This window comes from Arabidopsis lyrata (genome assembly GCF_000004255.2).
Source record: "Arabidopsis lyrata subsp. lyrata unplaced genomic scaffold ARALYscaffold_3, whole genome shotgun sequence".
Taxonomy (NCBI): Eukaryota; Viridiplantae; Streptophyta; class Magnoliopsida; order Brassicales; family Brassicaceae; genus Arabidopsis; species Arabidopsis lyrata.
Genome location: NW_003302553.1, coordinates 1,930,598 through 1,946,675, shown reverse-complemented (window position 1 = coordinate 1,946,675; position 16,078 = coordinate 1,930,598). Strand labels below are relative to the sequence as shown.

At 35.8% G+C, this 16,078-nt stretch overlaps 5 protein-coding genes and 1 long non-coding RNA gene across 7 annotated transcripts in view; 3 read left to right on the top strand and 3 right to left on the bottom strand.

Moving 5' to 3' along the window:
* The first annotated feature begins 656 nt into the window (after positions 1 to 656).
* Positions 657 to 4,475, top strand: LOC9318474 (glucose and ribitol dehydrogenase homolog 2). Of its 2 annotated transcripts, none has more exons than XM_021031126.1 (4): positions 657 to 907; positions 3,220 to 3,593; positions 3,674 to 4,032; positions 4,279 to 4,475. In XM_021031126.1, the coding sequence occupies exons 1-4, from the start codon at positions 884 to 886 to the stop codon at positions 4,299 to 4,301; spliced, it is 780 nt and encodes a 259-aa protein (XP_020886785.1). In that variant the 5' UTR covers positions 657 to 883; the 3' UTR covers positions 4,302 to 4,475. The 2 variants fall into 2 exon arrangements, with proteins under 2 accessions (XP_020886785.1, XP_020886786.1); XM_021031127.1 differs by lacking the exon at positions 657 to 907 and adding an exon at positions 2,566 to 3,035.
* Positions 4,476 to 4,521: 46 nt separating this feature from the next.
* LOC9320563 lies at positions 4,522 to 6,400 on the bottom strand. Its single transcript, XM_021031125.1, has 7 exons — positions 6,226 to 6,400; positions 5,910 to 6,004; positions 5,759 to 5,838; positions 5,627 to 5,682; positions 5,275 to 5,387; positions 5,108 to 5,169; positions 4,522 to 4,925 (listed from the first exon to the last, which is right to left on the bottom strand). Exons 1-7 carry the CDS (start codon positions 6,341 to 6,343, stop codon positions 4,616 to 4,618), a joined length of 834 nt encoding a protein of 277 aa, XP_020886784.1. The 5' UTR covers positions 6,344 to 6,400; the 3' UTR covers positions 4,522 to 4,615.
* Positions 6,401 to 6,488: 88 nt separating this feature from the next.
* On the top strand, positions 6,489 to 8,382 carry LOC9318473 (putative pentatricopeptide repeat-containing protein At3g05240). The gene has a single exon (XM_021031123.1). It carries the CDS (start codon positions 6,595 to 6,597, stop codon positions 8,287 to 8,289), a length of 1,695 nt encoding a protein of 564 aa, XP_020886782.1. The 5' UTR covers positions 6,489 to 6,594; the 3' UTR covers positions 8,290 to 8,382.
* A 1,510-nt stretch (positions 8,383 to 9,892) lies between these two features.
* On the top strand, positions 9,893 to 12,428 carry LOC110230444. The gene is made up of 2 exons (XR_002333549.1): positions 9,893 to 10,597; positions 11,912 to 12,428. It is a non-coding gene; the product is annotated as an uncharacterized LOC110230444 (long non-coding RNA).
* On the bottom strand, positions 12,403 to 13,945 carry LOC9318472 (signal peptidase complex subunit 3A). The gene is made up of 6 exons (XM_021033383.1): positions 13,682 to 13,945; positions 13,422 to 13,469; positions 13,082 to 13,144; positions 12,914 to 12,967; positions 12,732 to 12,818; positions 12,403 to 12,650 (listed from the first exon to the last, which is right to left on the bottom strand). Exons 1-6 carry the CDS (start codon positions 13,805 to 13,807, stop codon positions 12,525 to 12,527), a joined length of 504 nt encoding a protein of 167 aa, XP_020889042.1. The 5' UTR covers positions 13,808 to 13,945; the 3' UTR covers positions 12,403 to 12,524.
* A 1,214-nt stretch (positions 13,946 to 15,159) lies between these two features.
* Positions 15,160 to 16,078, bottom strand: part of LOC9320562 (heavy metal-associated isoprenylated plant protein 34) — a 2,224-nt gene continuing 1,305 nt past the window's right edge. The window contains exon 4 of the mRNA XM_021030884.1: positions 15,160 to 16,074. Within this exon, the coding sequence (XP_020886543.1) occupies positions 15,327 to 16,074 (748 nt within the window). The 3' untranslated portion in view covers positions 15,160 to 15,326. The remainder of the gene's footprint in view (positions 16,075 to 16,078) is intronic.

Genomic DNA, 16,078 nt, shown 5'->3' with positions numbered 1-16,078 from the left:
ATCCTCAAATTCTTTAATGTTTTTGGTTATTAGCGAAAAACAGAAACAACATGGATGGTTAAAGAATGCTCTGTTATGTTCCGTTTTGTCCCATAAGTTATCAAAGATAAATTGTTATGCAATAAGGACGATAAGGTAATTGTTTATTACCGTTGTGATCAATTTCCTTTTTCTGCAGTCCAATTAATTAAAAGGAAACAATCTAAATCGTCTGAGAAAAGGAAACAACAAACTCTTCAAAAAGAAAAAGGAAACAAACTCAAACCCTTTCCTTATATATACTCGTCTCTCCGAGAAATCAAAATCACTCATTCTCTTTGTTGTAATCTTTCTTCTTTTTCTTTTTGATACGTGTCGAACAAACTTTGCCAATGTTTGATCGCCAATCTCGTGAAGCCGATCGATGATCCATGTAGAGCCACTCTCTGCAACCAATTTATCTGCGAAACTTGCCTTGTTCCTTGAGAAGAAGATCGATCGTCACGTTTCTTAGATTGATCGCCATTCTCTGTTGTGCATTCGATATCCTCTGACTACTTCTACAGTCAAACCCTAATTTCACATGATCTCCACCGCAACACTTTCACCGTCTGCTAATGATGCGAGGAAGAAAGCAGGAAAAGAGGGACAGTGAAAGCGAAGAGCATGTAGCAGCTTTGGAGTTTCGATGGCTGGACAGTTGAAGTTGAGTTCCTTGATTGCACCTGCACAAAGAAAAGTGAAATCGATGAGAACAAGACGAAGAAGAAGCAAAGGTTCGTGATTGAAGGATGTCGAAGAAGTGGAAGAGAGAAAGACAGAGAACAAGGAAAGAAGTTGGGCTTCAAGTGTTTGGTCTTAAGAAAAATATTGGGCTACGTTTTGGTTAAGGCCCAAGAAAACGATGAATCTGACTCACCAAATCCAGGTATGTTGCTTTCTCAATCATCTAAATTTTTAAGTATAAGAAGTATTTTTTAAAAGAAGGTTTAAATATCATGTTAATTTTTCATTCCGTTAAAAACCAACCGAACTTAGCATCCGGTTAGAATCTCTTTAGATCAGTTAGAGGTGTTAAGTTCGATTTGTTTATACGTAATTAAATTTTAACATTTATTTTTAGATTTTCTTTTTAATTAAAAACGTTTTCAACTTTAATTTCCGGTTTTATAACTAAATTTTACTATTTTTTAAAAACAAATTTTTAAGGGTTTTTATTATTATTTAAACTAGTACTTTAAATAAATATTTTTGAGCTTATATAAATTTTTAAGTATAAAAAGTAATTTTTTTTTAAAGGTTTAAATTTAAGTGTTAATTTTCGATTACATTGCAAAACCAATCGAACTTAGCATCCGGTTAGAATCTCTTTAGATCGGTTAGAGGTGTTAAGTTCTTTTCGTTTACTCGTAATTAAATTTTAACATTTACTTTTAGATTTTCTTTTTAATTAAAAACGTTTTCAACTTTAATTTCCGGTTTGCTAACTAAATTTTAAGATTTTTAAAATAATCTTTTTGTTTCAAACAAAATTTTAAGGGTTTTTTATTATTAAATAAATATTTTTGAGCTTATCTAAATTTTTAAGTATAAAAAGTACTTTCTTTTAAAAGATAGTTTAAATTTACGTGTTAATTTTCAATTACATTGAAAACCAACCGAACTTATCATCCAGTTAGAATCTCTTTAGATCGGTTAGAGGTGTTAAGTTCGATTTGTTTCACGTAATTAAATTTTAACATTTATTTTTAGATTTTCTTTTTAATAAAAACGTTTTCAACTTTAATTTCTGTTTTATAACTAAATTTTAATATTTTTTGTTAAAAACAAATTTTTAAGGTTTTCATTATTATTTAAACTAGTATTTTAAATAAATATTTTTGAGCTTATATAAATTTTTAAGTATAAAAAGTATTTTTTTAAAAAAAAATGTTTAAATTTAAGTGTTAATTTTTGATTACGTTGCAAAACCAATCGAACTTAGCATCCAGTTAGAATCTCTTTAGATCGGTTAGAAGTGTTAAGTTCTTTTCGTTTACTCGTAATTAAATTTTAACATTTATTTTTTAGATTTTTTTTTTTTTTTTTTAAAGTTTTAATATTAACAACTAATATTTTAAATATAAATTTTTGAACTTATCTAAAATTTTAAGTATAAAAAATATTTTTAAAAAAAGATTTAAACTTAAATGTTAATTTTCAATTACGTTGAAAACCAATCGAACTTAACATCCGGTTAGAATCTCTTTAGGTCGGTTAGAGGTGTTAAGTTCTTTACTTTTTTTTGTTTACACATAATTAAATTTTAACATTTATTTTTCAGATTTACTTTTTAATTAAAAACGTTTAATTAAAATTCACTTTATAATAGTTTTGATTGTAAATACTTAATCGCAAATGTTTAGAATCACGCTTCTTTATTAGCGTCTGTAAATAATTGAAACTATAATATCTGATAATAATATTAGCGTCTGTAAATAATTGTGTATACTTGTGAAGACTTTAAAATTCTGATAACAAACATGATCTAGAAAGAAAAATTTTCATGCCTTGTTCCACAAACAAAGAAAAACCCTGAATCAAAGATAAAATCAATTTCAGTATCGATGTACACAAGGAGAAGCCTCAAATAGCTGATATTTGTCAGTCAATTATCATGAAGCATGTCAAGTTTGTATATATCTGAATGGGACTAGTGGTTATCCCAAATAAGCTGATTTTCACCACGTGGAATCCTCCCTAGCTGCACCGTTGCGATGACTTGTCCACGTCATCTAAATTGAGATGCAACGTGGCACATCACTCTATAGCTTATTTGTCTCTCACTTTACGCCTTCTATAGCTTATTTGTCTCTCGAGATCTCTAGGTTAATTTACTTGGTCGCCAGTAACCAAAAACTTTCCCGGAAAATTTTTGAGTACTGTGAAAGGAGAAAAGAAAAATGGCGAGTGGGTTTCCACCGCAGAAGCAAGAAACACAACCAGGGATACAACATGTCATGGAACCAACACCCGAGTTCTCTAGCTCTAACTACAAACCTTCCAACAAACTTCATGTATATATATGCTTCGATTGTTTTTTCTGTTCCCGTTTTGTCTATGGTTTCAGAATTAATCAGATCTCAACAAACCTATATGAATTACTAACTAATATGTGAAGGAAATTCAAGCAAAATTGTCCTTTTATACACACCTACTTCTTCTACTTGTAATACAAGGTATCTTTGAAATTATCCGCAGGGAAAAGTGGCGCTCGTGACAGGAGGAGACTCAGGAATAGGTAAAGCAGTGTGTCACTGCTACGCACTTGAAGGAGCGAGCGTGGCTTTCACGTACGTGAAAGGTCGGGAGGACAAAGATGCAGACGAAACGCTGCGTTTGCTTCATGAGGTTAAAACAAGGGAAGCTAAAGAGCCGATCATGATCGCTACTGATTTAGGGTTTGAAGAGAATTGCAAGAGGGTCGTTGAGGAAGTGGTGAATTCCTTTGGACGCATCGATGTGCTTGTGAATTGTGCAGCTGAGCAGCATGAGGTTTCCATTGAGGATATCGATGAGGCTAGGCTTGAGAGAGTGTTTCGTACCAACATCTTCTCGCAGTTTTTCTTGGCCAAGTGAGTAAAAACATGAAACTCGGACTTTGGTTCTGGCTAATTGATCCGGTTAAGAGTTAGTTGGTGGTAATTAATTATAGGTACGCGTTGAAGCACATGAAGGAAGGGAGTAGTATCATCAATACGACGTCGGTTGTTGCATACGCAGGACACTCAAGCTTACTAGAGTACACAGCTACAAAAGGAGCCATTGTTTCCTTCACTCGTGGCTTAGCTCTGCAGCTTGCACCAAAGGGTATACGCGTGAACGGTGTCGCTCCTGGTCCGGTCTGGACTCCACTGATAACCGCATCGTTCTCTGAAGAAGCTATCAAGCAGTTTGGGTCAGAGACACCGATGAAAAGAGCGGCTCAGCCTGTGGAAGTGGCTCCTTCTTACGTCTTCTTGGCTTGTAACCATTGCTCTTCTTACTATACCGGCCAAATCCTTCATCCAAACGGTAAGTTCTAATTTGAGGTGGTTAGTCCGGTTTTTTGGTTTGGTTTCAGTTCTGATTTTTGATTGAAGGATATTTCAAGACAAAATTAGATTTAAACCCGGTTTAGATTTTCGGTACGGTTTCCTTAGGTTTTTGATCTGTTAGACCGAATTAGGCTTTCCTAAGTCCATCAGAGTCCGCTGTTTCTTTGGTTTAACAAATTGATCTGTGTTGTGGTCTATTGTAACGCAAACGTGTTTTGTGCAGGTGGTCTTATCGTGAACGCTTGAGATTGGAATAAGTGTGTGTATGTGTACATGTCTCTGTTTGGAAGTTCTTACAAAGAGAGTATATCCAGTATTATTATAGTTGTGTGATGTAATAAGGTGACATGTGTGTGTGTGTGTGTTTATACGATGAATAATGTGAAAAAGAGAACAGAATAAAATGGTACGTTTGGTCTTTTGGTTGGTTTCGTTAAGGAAAAGATGATCTTAGCATTACACAAAGTAAAACAAATCGAAACTTGTATATTATTAATCGGTAGAGATCACAAGAAGTTTAGAGTTTCTTTATATGGTACAGAAGTGATAAGTGTTTTGTCTCAGTCTGAGTCTTCCTCGAAGATAAACAAATAAGGAGTCACTCTTGTTCTTACATTATGTTCTTCCACTTCTTCTCTTTCTTCACTAGCTGCACCGATCTCTCTTCGGTTCCAGCCTAATCGCTGCTTATAGATTGCATCATAAGCCTCCATGTTCAGTCCCGCTGCTAGGAAGAGTTCAAGCTCATCCACAAACCGGTCTGTTCTCACCATTACAAATGGACGTGCTGCTTCTGAGACAGCTGCTTTGAATTGTTCTTGATTTGTCGTCTCTGCATTTCTTGCTTCTAGTTTGCGTCTCTGTTTGATTCTGATATGAGAGAAGTTAAGTCTTTTTCACTCATGCCACTCAGAAATAGAGACTAATTTACTGGTTTCATGAGCAACATAAAACACGTATACATGTCATCCGCGAAACATCAAACTTCTACTTTGATCAAGATAATACAATCCATGAGTTTCAAGTTTTTAAGTTTTCTTCAAGAGCTTTACCTTTTGCAGAAGGAATCCATCACACCGACTAAATGATGCATAACAATATCAACATCTTCCTCCTATAGAAAAGGGAAGAACAAAAATGATCTTTGCGAACAACTAGACAAGAAGATAACAACACAAAGGAAGAAATATCCACAAAAGGGATTTGTACAAAAGCAAACCTGCATTAGAGCTTGAAGCTCCCTCCTCAACCAGGCTTCAAGGCACCGGTTTGGCTGGAGAAACTTTTGCAGCTTCCAAAACCGTGAAACATCAAATACATCAGCCAAGAAACCTAGTTAAGACAACAAGGAGACAGAGAAAGTTGATTAAACACATTTGGTTCTACTGATAAATTGTCTTATCAGTATTGGATATTATGCGCAAGCGTGTTTTGATCATTAGTTTCTCGGTAATATAACATGGATGAAAGCTTTATATTCATAAGTTCCATCATAAAAAGGAACGACACTACAGGAGAATGAATACGTACAAACAAATGAACCATTCATAAAATGCAGAGAAGGGAAAAACCTGATTCGGTGTAGTAACATTGCAACCTGTATCTCTGTTCTTTTGTTAATACAAAACTGCAAAAAAGAAGATGAAATTAAAGGTAGACATCAAAATATTCTCAGAACTCAAGGAAAGCACAAGCTAACCTACCCATCTGGAATATTCCGGTTGATATAATGCCGGTCAAAAGAACACCCATCGTAGTTGTGGATGATGGAGAAATTCTCTGTCTGCATATTGTTATGGTCAAACAAGTTCTTCAAGGTGTTGTGAGCAGAAAAGAGTGTGCCAAGAAGTAGACCTTACAGAGAGGACATTTCACTGAGGAAAGTTGCTTAGAGGCCTTGCTTGAAACAACTTTGATCCATTGTTTGATACAATTGAAACAAAACTTGTCTGCAACACAACAGAAAAGCAAAACAAAAGACATGTTCTAAATCAGTTTATGGTCAACTTGTACGAATGTATCACCTAAACCACAAAAAAGTTTGAATCTTTGAATACATACTCAAAAAAGACTTCAAATTCTAGATGAAATCAAGGAATTATATATAACTTTGGCGCAGCATCTAATCACAAGTTTTAACCAAAAATATTGAAAGAGAGAAGAAGCGTACGGAAACAGGTATCAAGGTAGGAATCATGGAGGAATGGTCCAAGGCAAATAGGACATGGATCAAAATCGGATCCGTCGTCAATAGAACCGCTCCCGCCGGCGATCTCCTTCGCCGCCATACCAACTCAGGTTCTCTCCCAGTTTCCGCTTTTTTAGTGTTGCGACGTCGTTTTAACCAACACACCCATTATATCTTTCTTTTGCTGAAGAATGCTAAATAATCCTTAATAACTCTTTCAACATTCAAAATAAACCCAAACTAATTTAAAATGACGAATTAATCTCTTTGATGAGTTTGTTTGTTTTGCTTCCAGAATAAAAAGACATTGCCTTTGAATGAATTTCATGATAATAATATGAGAGAATATAGATGAAGAAGCACTACAAACCAATTCTCTCTCAGCTAGAGAATTGCAGATCAATGGTGGAGCTGAATCAACTCCATGGCCTGATGATCAAATCTTCAGTTATCAGAAACGTCATTCCTCTAAGCCGACTAATAGATTTCTGCACTACTTGTCCTGAGACTATGAATCTCAGCTACGCGAGATCAGTTTTCGAAAGTATCGATTGTCCAAGCGTGTATATATGGAACTCTATGATCAGAGGCTACTCAAATAGTCCAAACCCAGACAAAGCATTGATCTTTTACCAAGAAATGCTTCGAAAAGGTTATTCTCCGGATTACTTCACTTTTCCTTATGTGCTCAAGGCTTGTTCTGGTTTAAGGGATATTCAATTTGGGAGTTGTGTTCATGGGTTTGTTGTGAAAACTGGGTTTGAAGTGAATATGTATGTTTCTACTTGCTTGCTTCATATGTATATGTGTTGTGGAGAAGTGAATTGGGGTTTGAGGGTTTTTGAGGATATTCCAAAGTTGAACGTTGTTGCTTGGGGAAGTTTGATCTCTGGGTTTGTGAATAACAATCGGTTTAGTGATGCTATTGAAGCGTTTAGGGAGATGCAGAGTATTGGTGTGAAGCCAAATGAGACAATAATGGTGGATCTTCTGGTTGCTTGTGGTAGATGTAAGGACATTGCAGCTGGGAAATGGTTTCATGGGTTTCTTCAAGAAGTAGGCTTTGATCCATACTGTCAATCAAAATTTGAATTTAATGTGATCTTGGCTACAAGTCTCATTGATATGTATGCAAAATGTGGAGACATGAGAACTGCAAGGTATCTGTTCGATGGAATGCCTGAGAGAAACTTGGTTTCTTGGAACTCTATCATCACAGGGTATAGTCAGAACGGTGATGCAGAGGAAGCAATGTGTATGTTTTCGGACATGCTTGATTTGGGTATAGCTCCTGATAAAGTAACTTTTTTTAGTGTGATTAGAGCTTCGATGATTCAAGGATGTTCACAGTTGGGGCAAACGATTCACGCTTATGTATCGAAAACCGGCTTTGTGAAGGATGCTGCCATAGTTTGTGCACTTGTAAATATGTATGCTAAAACCGGTAATGCTGAGAGCGCGAAGAAAATGTTTGAAGATCTGGAGAAGAAAGATACAATAGCTTGGACCGTTGTGATCATTGGGTTAGCCAGTCACGGCCATGGGAATAAAGCATTGAGTATATTTCAGAGAATGCAAGAGGAAGGTAATGCTACACCAGATGGAATCACATATCTCGGGGTCTTATATGCATGCAGCCACATAGGTTTGGTCGAGGAAGGACAAAGATACTTTGCAGAAATGAGAGACCTTTACGGCTTAGAGCCAACGGTTGAACACTATGGATGTATGGTTGATATCTTGAGCCGTGCTGGTCGTTTTGAAGAGGCAGAGAGATTGGTAAAGACTATGCCAGTACAACCCACTGCTAATATATGGGGTGCATTGTTAAATGGTTGTGAGATACATGAAAATCTCGATCTCGCTGATCGGATAAGATCCATGGTTTCTGAATCAGAAGAACTCGGTAGTGGAATCTATGTTCTTCTATCTAATATTTACGCCAAAGCTGGCCGGTGGGCCGATGTTAAGCTAATTAGAGAATCCATGAAGAGCAAAAGGGTAGATAAACTTTTAGCTCATAGTTCTGTTGAAACAATGTTCTAATTCAGGTCCTTATTTTAAATTGTGAGGTTGTGATTTTCACCTCATTAACAACTAATTAAGATCACTTAAAAGAATTGTTTTGTTTGATTTTCTGAGAGAACAATAGTACTTTTGAATTAGTGTTTCTTTGGAATAAAAGAAAGTCTAAAACTGAAATACAAAAAGTCTTGGACTATGTTATCAAAACTAAAACAAGAACTCGAGCATCATCAAGAAACAGAGCCTGAGCCTAACCATATGAAAGGTTTTGAGCTGAAGCAGGTAAGTTTCTCCTCTCATCTGAATGCAACATTACATAGATACTGATCCATGGACATATATAGACCTAAAACAGTTTTAGAACAGAATGCATAATACAATGTACCTCATAGGGACTTGCAAGTTTATTTCTGTTTGTGTTTTTTTTTATTGATAAAATGTGAATTTATATTACCAAAATGGAACAAAGTTATATACAAAAGGCTCTGGGAGCTACCGTGACCAAAAAAAATTAAAAAGCCATACAAAAAACAGAAACTAAGCAAAGGGTTACTTAGAGGAAACTATGAGTGAGCAAACCATCGAGAAAGCAGACGACCACAACCTTTGCGAGACCGACGAGCTAGGAGAGTGTCCCTTATACTTGTGTCGATTGGAGAGAAGACAGTAGTAGAAGAGGCAGAGATGTTATCATGGACCCTTATATTTCTTTCTTTCCACAGTAAAAATATGTTCCTTCAACCAAACAAGCTTCAGGTTTAGAACCTTATTCCACACAAGAAGATTCCTGAGACCTAATCCTCCCTCAGATTCCTTTTCCCATGAAACTTTTGCGTTTGTCATCTTGGTAATATCTCCAGACCAAAGGAAACTATTACACCAAGGCTTTGATGCATCCTTTAGGCAAAGCAAAGGCAGACATCCAAAAGTTGACCAATCCATAAATTACAGAAGAGATCAGTTGCAGCCTTCCAGAGAAAGAGAGACACTTAACTGTCCAGCTATTGAATCTTGCAGAGACCTTATCCGTTAGAGGAGAATAATCTGATTTCTTCAATTTCCTATCAAGGAGAGGCAGTCCAAGGTAGAGTACCGGATTGGAAACCAAACGTCTTCATAGTATCAGACTCATGCTGACTCAATCCAGCATGGAACAACTCTGTTTTCTCCTTGTTCATTCTCAAGCCAGACAGACGTTGAAAGGAGTCCAAGCCTCCAAGGTGCAATTAATAGCCGGTAAAGAAGAATCTTTCCCATCAAAGAAAGGCATTATTTGTGAACAAAAGTGTAGAGGACACGTGAACAAAAGGAGTCTTTGTATACATGAGAAAGTAAGGCTAAGAGCCAAAACAGGATTGAGATTATTTGTCAATAGCAAAAATGGAAAGAACAAGATAATATTTCTTCTTTCAATTATATAAATTATATCCATTCAGATTCTATTGTTAAGGTTAAATCAAAATATATAAGTGAGATTAAGTTCCCATCACCATCATCACTATCTGTTACCGTTGTCATTAATTTTTATTACCGTTGAGATTAATTTCCTTTTTTTGCAGTCCAAATAAATTAAAAGGAAACAACCAAAATTATCGAAAAAAGGAAATAATAAAACTCTTCAAAAAACAAAAGGAAACAAGCGACCCTTTTCCTTTTTTTTTTTTCTGAAGAACTGTCCTTATAAATAGTCGTCTCTCCGAAAAATCAAAATCATTCATTCTTCTTCTTCAAAAGTAAAATCATTCATTCTCCTTAATAATCTTTCTTCTTTTCTTTTTTGATATGTGTCGAACAAAATTTGCCAATGTTTGATCGCCAATCTCGTGAAGCCGATGATCCATGTAGAGCCACTCTCTGCAACTAATTAATCTGCCTTGTTCCTTGAGAAGAAGATCGATCTCAACTATCGTTGCCCATCTCGGAACCTTATCTGTAAGATTGATCGCCATTCTCTTTTGTGCATTCGATATCCCGTGAGTCAAACCCTAATCCCATATGGATCATTCACCGCCTGCTAATGATGCGAGGAAGAAGGCGGGAAAAGAGGGACAGTGAAAGCGAAGAGCATGTCGCAGCTTTGGAGTTTCGATGGCCTGACTGTTGAAGTTGAGTTCCTTGATTTAACCTGCACAAAGAAAATTAAAATCGATGAGGACAAGAAGTAGAAGAAGCAAAGGCTCGTGATTGAAGGATGTCGAAGAAGAGGAAGAGAGAACGCAGAGAACAAGGAAGGAAGTTGGACTTCAAGTGTTTTGGTCTTAATAAAAATATTGGGCTACGTTTTGGTTAAGGCCCAAGGAAAACGATGAATCTGAGTCACCAAATCCAGGTACGTTGCTTTCTCAATTATCTAAATTTTTAAATATAAAAAGTATTTTTTAAAAGAAGGTTTAAATTTAAGTGTTAATTTTTAATTCCGTTAAAAACCAACCGAACTTTGCATCCGGTTAGAATCTCTTTAGATCGGTTAGAGGTGTTAAGTTCGATTTGTTTACACGTAACTAAATTTTAACATTTATTTTTAGATTTTCTTTTTAATTAAAAACGTTTTCAACTTTAATTTCCGGTTTTATAACTAAATTTTACTATTTTTTAAAAATAAATTTTTTGTTTAAAACAATTTTTAAGGGTTTTTTTATTATTTAAACTAGTATTTTAAATAAATATTTTTGAGCTTATATAAATTTTTAAATATAAAAAGTATTTTTTAAAAAAAAAGATTTAAATTTAAGTGTTAATTTTTGATTACGTTACAAAACCAATCGAACTTAGCATCCGGTTAGAATCTCTTTAGATCGGTTAGAGGTGTTAAGTTCTTTTCGTTTACTCGTAATTAAATTTTAACATTTACTTTTAGATTTTCTTTTTAATTAAAAACGTTTTCAACTTTAATTTCCGGTTTGATAATTAAATTTTTAAAAATAATTTTTTTTTGTTCAAACAAAATTTTAAGGGTTTTTTCATTATTTAAACTAGTATTGTAAATAAATATTTTTGAGCTTATCTAAATTTTAAAGTATAAAAATTATTTTTTTAAAAAGAAAGTTTAAATTTAAGTGTTAATTTTCAATTACGTTGAAAACCAACCGAACTTAGCATCCGGTTAGAATCTCTTTAGATCGGTTAGAGGTGTTAAGTTCGATTTGTTTACATGTAACTAAATTTTAACATTTACTTTTAGATTTTCTTTTTAATTAAAAACGTTTTCAACTTTCATTTCCGGTTTTATAACTTTTTTGTTTAAAACAAAATTGTAAGGGTTTTTTATTATTTAAACTAGTATTTTAAATAAATATTTTTGAGCTTATCTAAATTTTATGCATAAAAAGTATTTTTTTTAAAAGAAGATTTAAATTTAAGTGTTAATTTTGAATTATGTTGAAAATCAACCGAACTAAGCATCCGGTTAGAATCTATTTAGCTTGGTTAGACGTGTTAAGTTCGATTTGTTTACACTTAATTAAATTTTAATATTTACTTTTAGATTTTATTTTTAACTAAAAATGTTTTCAACTTTAATATTAGGTTTTATAACTATGTTTTATGATGTTTCTGAAATAATGTTTTTCTTTTTTTTTCGGATTTAAAACAAGTGTTTTTTTTTTAACAACTAGTAGTTTAAATAAACAAAGATACTTTGCAGAAATGAGAGATCTTTACGGCTTAGAACCAACAGTTAAAGACTATATGTATGGTTGATATCTTGAGCCGTGCTGGTCGTTTTGAAGAGGCAGAGAGATTGGTGAAGATTCTCCCGGTACAACCCAATGCTAATATATATGGGGTGCATTGTTAAATACTTAAAATGGTTGTGAGAAACATGAAAATCTCGATCTCGCTGATCGGATAAGATCCACGGTTTCTGAATCTGAAGAACGTAGCAGAATCTATGTTCGGATAAGATCCACGGTTTCTGAATCTGAAGAACGTAGCAGAATCTATGTTCTTGATGGGCGGATGTTAGACTAGTTAGAGAGTCCATGAAGAGCAAAAGGGTAGATAAACTTTTAAGCCATAGTTCTGTTGAAACAATGTTCTAATCCAGGGTCCTGCTTGACCTCATTATAAACTTTGTTATGAATTAAACTTTGTTATGAATTGGGAGGTTGTGATTTTCACCTCATTAACAGTTCCAAGAGAACAATAATACTTTTGAATTAGTTTTTCTGTCGAATAAAAAGAAAAGTCTGAAAACTTTTCAGAAAACTGAAATACAAAAAGTCTTGGACTATGTTTGATGTTTTATTCAATCTTCATCATCTGTATGCATCTGGTAAACTGTAACCAGGCATGACTATCTTGTCAGCAAACATCTTCCCGGTCTTGGGCATGACATGCCAGTGTAATGTCAAGTTGAATTCTTTTCCCCGAAGATTCTGTCCCTGAAAAGTCCCAAATGATGATCAGTTCCCGTTTCTACAGAAGTAAAAACGAATAAGACTTGGTGGGATTCTTTGCTGTACCTGATCGATGAAACGATACTTGTTTGAGACTTGAATCCGGAATTTGGCATGTTCCTTGGCAGGGATAATCGCATCCCATAAAGAAACCTGCAAACGAAGGTCAATATTCATTGGTTATTAACTGAAAGAGTTCCAATCTTATGCCAATCCTGAGAAGGAGCCATTGCATTCAGCTGTCATACCTGATTCAGGGAATTCTTCGGGGTTTCATACTCCGCTGCTACGAAAACAAAAACCTGCAAACATTTTCGGTTTATGTCAGCATTTTATCCACCAGGAGCAGTCCATTTTCAAGTGGCTTCAGGTAATAGCAAAAGACAAGGACTGGTAAGTATTTTAAGATGTTAAACCTGTTTGGTGTTCCAAGTAAATAGTGACTGCAAGTCTGCTGATATATCCAATGTCAAGCTGACCTGCATGACAATTTGAATATAAGCAACATCAAGCAATCGATAGAGGGAACTCGGTAAAGAAGAGAAAGCTACAGATAAACTTAAGGTTATTCAGTGACCACAAATCAACAATCTGAGAGTAGTCTTAAACACTAGTATCACCGGTGTCTTATGTTAATCAAATTCGAAAGCTTTGAGATGAATTACTATACTTAAGAAAGCAAGCAACTTGAGCAATTCATAAACGTATATAATAAAGAAAAACATTGGACAAAGGTCGAAACAATGAAAATGTTACCTCATCATTTCCATGAGATTGCTTCTTAAACCGATTAATATTAAGTATCTGCAATCACAACACACCCAAATTAAAACTCAGGCTTTTCCATGATTCCAAAATCTACAGAAACAACTTAACACATTTACATTATAATTCCCAAAATCAAAACAAACGAAGATCAATTCGCTAGACACAGAAACAACTTAATCCGTCACAAATCAATCCATTCATACGCAGATCCACCACATAAAAAACCAAACGTAACCAATTTCACGTACCTGGATCTCAGCAGAGGGATTTTGGTTGCTGAATTTGTCCGAGAAAGAAGCGATTGCGCAAATGAATGCAAGCGCAGTGACTGCGAAAGTGAGCAGAGCATTTGCTCTGTAACCAAAAGTATGCATCTTTAAGTCCCTTTCCCTTTACGATTACTCCTTAGGGCTTTTCGATCACCGGGATCTTATCGCGATCCCGTCTTCGTTACAAAATTTGTCTTGTGTGCGGAGGAAGAAGAAGACGAAGACGAGCGTTTTTTTTCTTTTAAGTATCCATTAATTTCTCTCTTTAGTGATAGTCTCTGTAATGTGATTGGTCAAGACACGTATGATCCCCCGGTGGGGCACCGGGTGCTATCTAAACCGGAATACCGGTTTAAGAATAAATCTATTGAGATTAAACCGGGATTAGTCTATTACAAGGCAAAGGCATGCCACTCTTTCAGGCCCAATAGATTATACTGTTATAAACCACATGTTGGATGGACTCCATAACCGTGGACCTTATGCATATTCTAGAAGGCCCATGTCCATGTCCTAGAAGGCCCATGCCCATGTTCTTGAAGATTCTCCTTATGACGGCCTATATTGTACTTAGTGGGCTTTTGGGCTTTAGGGTTTACTAGCCCAATGGGGATTTGTCTCCCCTCATCATGTATATATATGTATCGAAATCTCATTCATTAATCAATAGAACAACACAGTTTACAACACGTTATCAGCACGACTTGCTCTTAACGAAAACCCTAAAACCCTAACCCTAAAAATCGTGGCACTGTTCTGCGGAGGAAGAAGAAGAAGAAGAAGACGAAGACGAGCGTTTCTTTTTTTTCTTTAAGTATCCATTAATTTCTCTCTTTAGTGATAGTCTCTGTAATGTGATTGGTCAAGACACGTATGATCCCCCGGTGGGGCACCGGGTGCTATCTAAACCGGAATACCGGTTTAAGAATTAATCTTTTGAGATTAAACCGGGATTAGTCTATTACAAGGCAAAGGCAAGCCACTCTTTCAGGCCCAATATTAATTGTGCTACTCTAAAAAAGCCCATCGGCAAAGGAGTGGTAAAATGAAAACATTGTCTACATTGTAGTGTATTGGCCAAAATATAAATTCAAGTTTCGATCAGGGGACACAACAGTTTTTAGTGAAACAACTGGAGTGATTTCTCGAATCATACACTAGTTTGACCTTTTTAAAATTACTGGGTCGAACACAATGGATAGTTCTCAAAGTTTTATCCACACTTTTTTGGATTATTTTTTTTCCGAAACATCATAATCAACACATGAGTCTCCAGGTTGGTACTTTATGGGTCAAATTTAATATGGTGTGATCACACAATAGTAGTGGCACACTATACAAGTTGATTATCAAAATGATAATGCTGTTATACCTACTATATAGGCGGCTGCAAAATCCTTTTCACACTAATAAAAACACTACATATCTTCTACTTTGTATGTAACCAATAACCATCCTTTTTCCGAAATCGAGATATTATAAACATCATTCCACTAACAAAATTAAAGCATATTTTGTTTCCAATCCTCCAAAGAAAAAAAGATAAGGACATCCCCAAAAAATAGAAACATAAGACTAAGACAAACATTCATGTCCATATTCTAATTAACATTACATAAGATGATCACATAATACTACAACTACCTGGATTCTCATCGCTGAACATATGAGTGTAAGAATCCGAGTGAGGAGGCGGCATCGGTGGCGGATGAGCATAATTAACTGCAGGATAAGGCCTAGCGTACATCATCGGATGGTACATGTCTCCACCGTGACCACCGCCATAGCCTCCATGAGCTGCAGCTTGTTGTTGTTGTTGCTGCTGGTTCATCATCATTTGCATATATTGTTGTTGGTTCATTTGATGACTTGCCTGAGGTGGCCCTGGATAATATCCTCCTCCTCCACTCATCGGCAAGCCTTGAACCGCTTGGTAAGAGCCGCCTTGGCCACCCATTGGACCCATCGGACCACCTGGACCCATCATACCCATCGGACCACCTGGACCCATCGGACCACCTGGACCCATCGGACCACCTTGACCCATTGGACCACCTGGACCCATTGGGCCACCAATACCTTTTGCGCTATGATTATGATTGCCCTTGTTACCTCCTCCTCCTCCTCCTTTACTACTGTGTTTCATGAGCTCATCAATATCAAAACCTCCATGGGCTCCTCCTTTGGACCCACCTCCACCTTTTTTAGGCCCACTATCATAATGCTGAACTCCTCCTCCCCCACCAAGAGATTTGACCTTATTACCCCCATGACCTTCTTTCTTCCCAGCGCCCTTCTTCTCATCTCCTTTTCCACTTTTACCCTTTTTGAAAAACCCTAGAAGGCCCCACCCACTACTTTTGGCATCTGTTTCCC

Coding starts and splice junctions, on each gene's coding strand:
- LOC9320563 (XM_021031125.1), bottom strand. CDS start 6,343: ATGGCGGCGAAGGAGATCGCCGGCGGGAGCGGTTCTATTGACGACGGA. Junction 5,839..5,909: donor TGAAATGTCCTCTCTGTAAG/GTCTACTTCTTG, acceptor AACAATATGCAG/ACAGAGAATTTCTCCATCAT. Junction 5,683..5,758: donor AACCGGAATATTCCAGATGG/GTAGGTTAGCTT, acceptor TCTTTTTTGCAG/TTTTGTATTAACAAAAGAAC.
- LOC9318472 (XM_021033383.1), bottom strand. CDS start 13,807: ATGCATACTTTTGGTTACAGAGCAAATGCTCTGCTCACTTTCGCAGTC. Junction 13,470..13,681: donor ATCCCTCTGCTGAGATCCAG/GTACGTGAAATT, acceptor TTGTGATTGCAG/ATACTTAATATTAATCGGTT. Junction 12,968..13,081: donor TTACTTGGAACACCAAACAG/GTTTAACATCTT, acceptor AAATGTTTGCAG/GTTTTTGTTTTCGTAGCAGC.
- LOC9318473 (XM_021031123.1), top strand. CDS start 6,595: ATGAAGAAGCACTACAAACCAATTCTCTCTCAGCTAGAGAATTGCAGA.
- LOC9318474 (XM_021031127.1), top strand. CDS start 2,922: ATGGCGAGTGGGTTTCCACCGCAGAAGCAAGAAACACAACCAGGGATA. Junction 3,594..3,673: donor TCGCAGTTTTTCTTGGCCAA/GTGAGTAAAAAC, acceptor AATTAATTATAG/GTACGCGTTGAAGCACATGA. Junction 4,033..4,278: donor CCAAATCCTTCATCCAAACG/GTAAGTTCTAAT, acceptor TGTTTTGTGCAG/GTGGTCTTATCGTGAACGCT.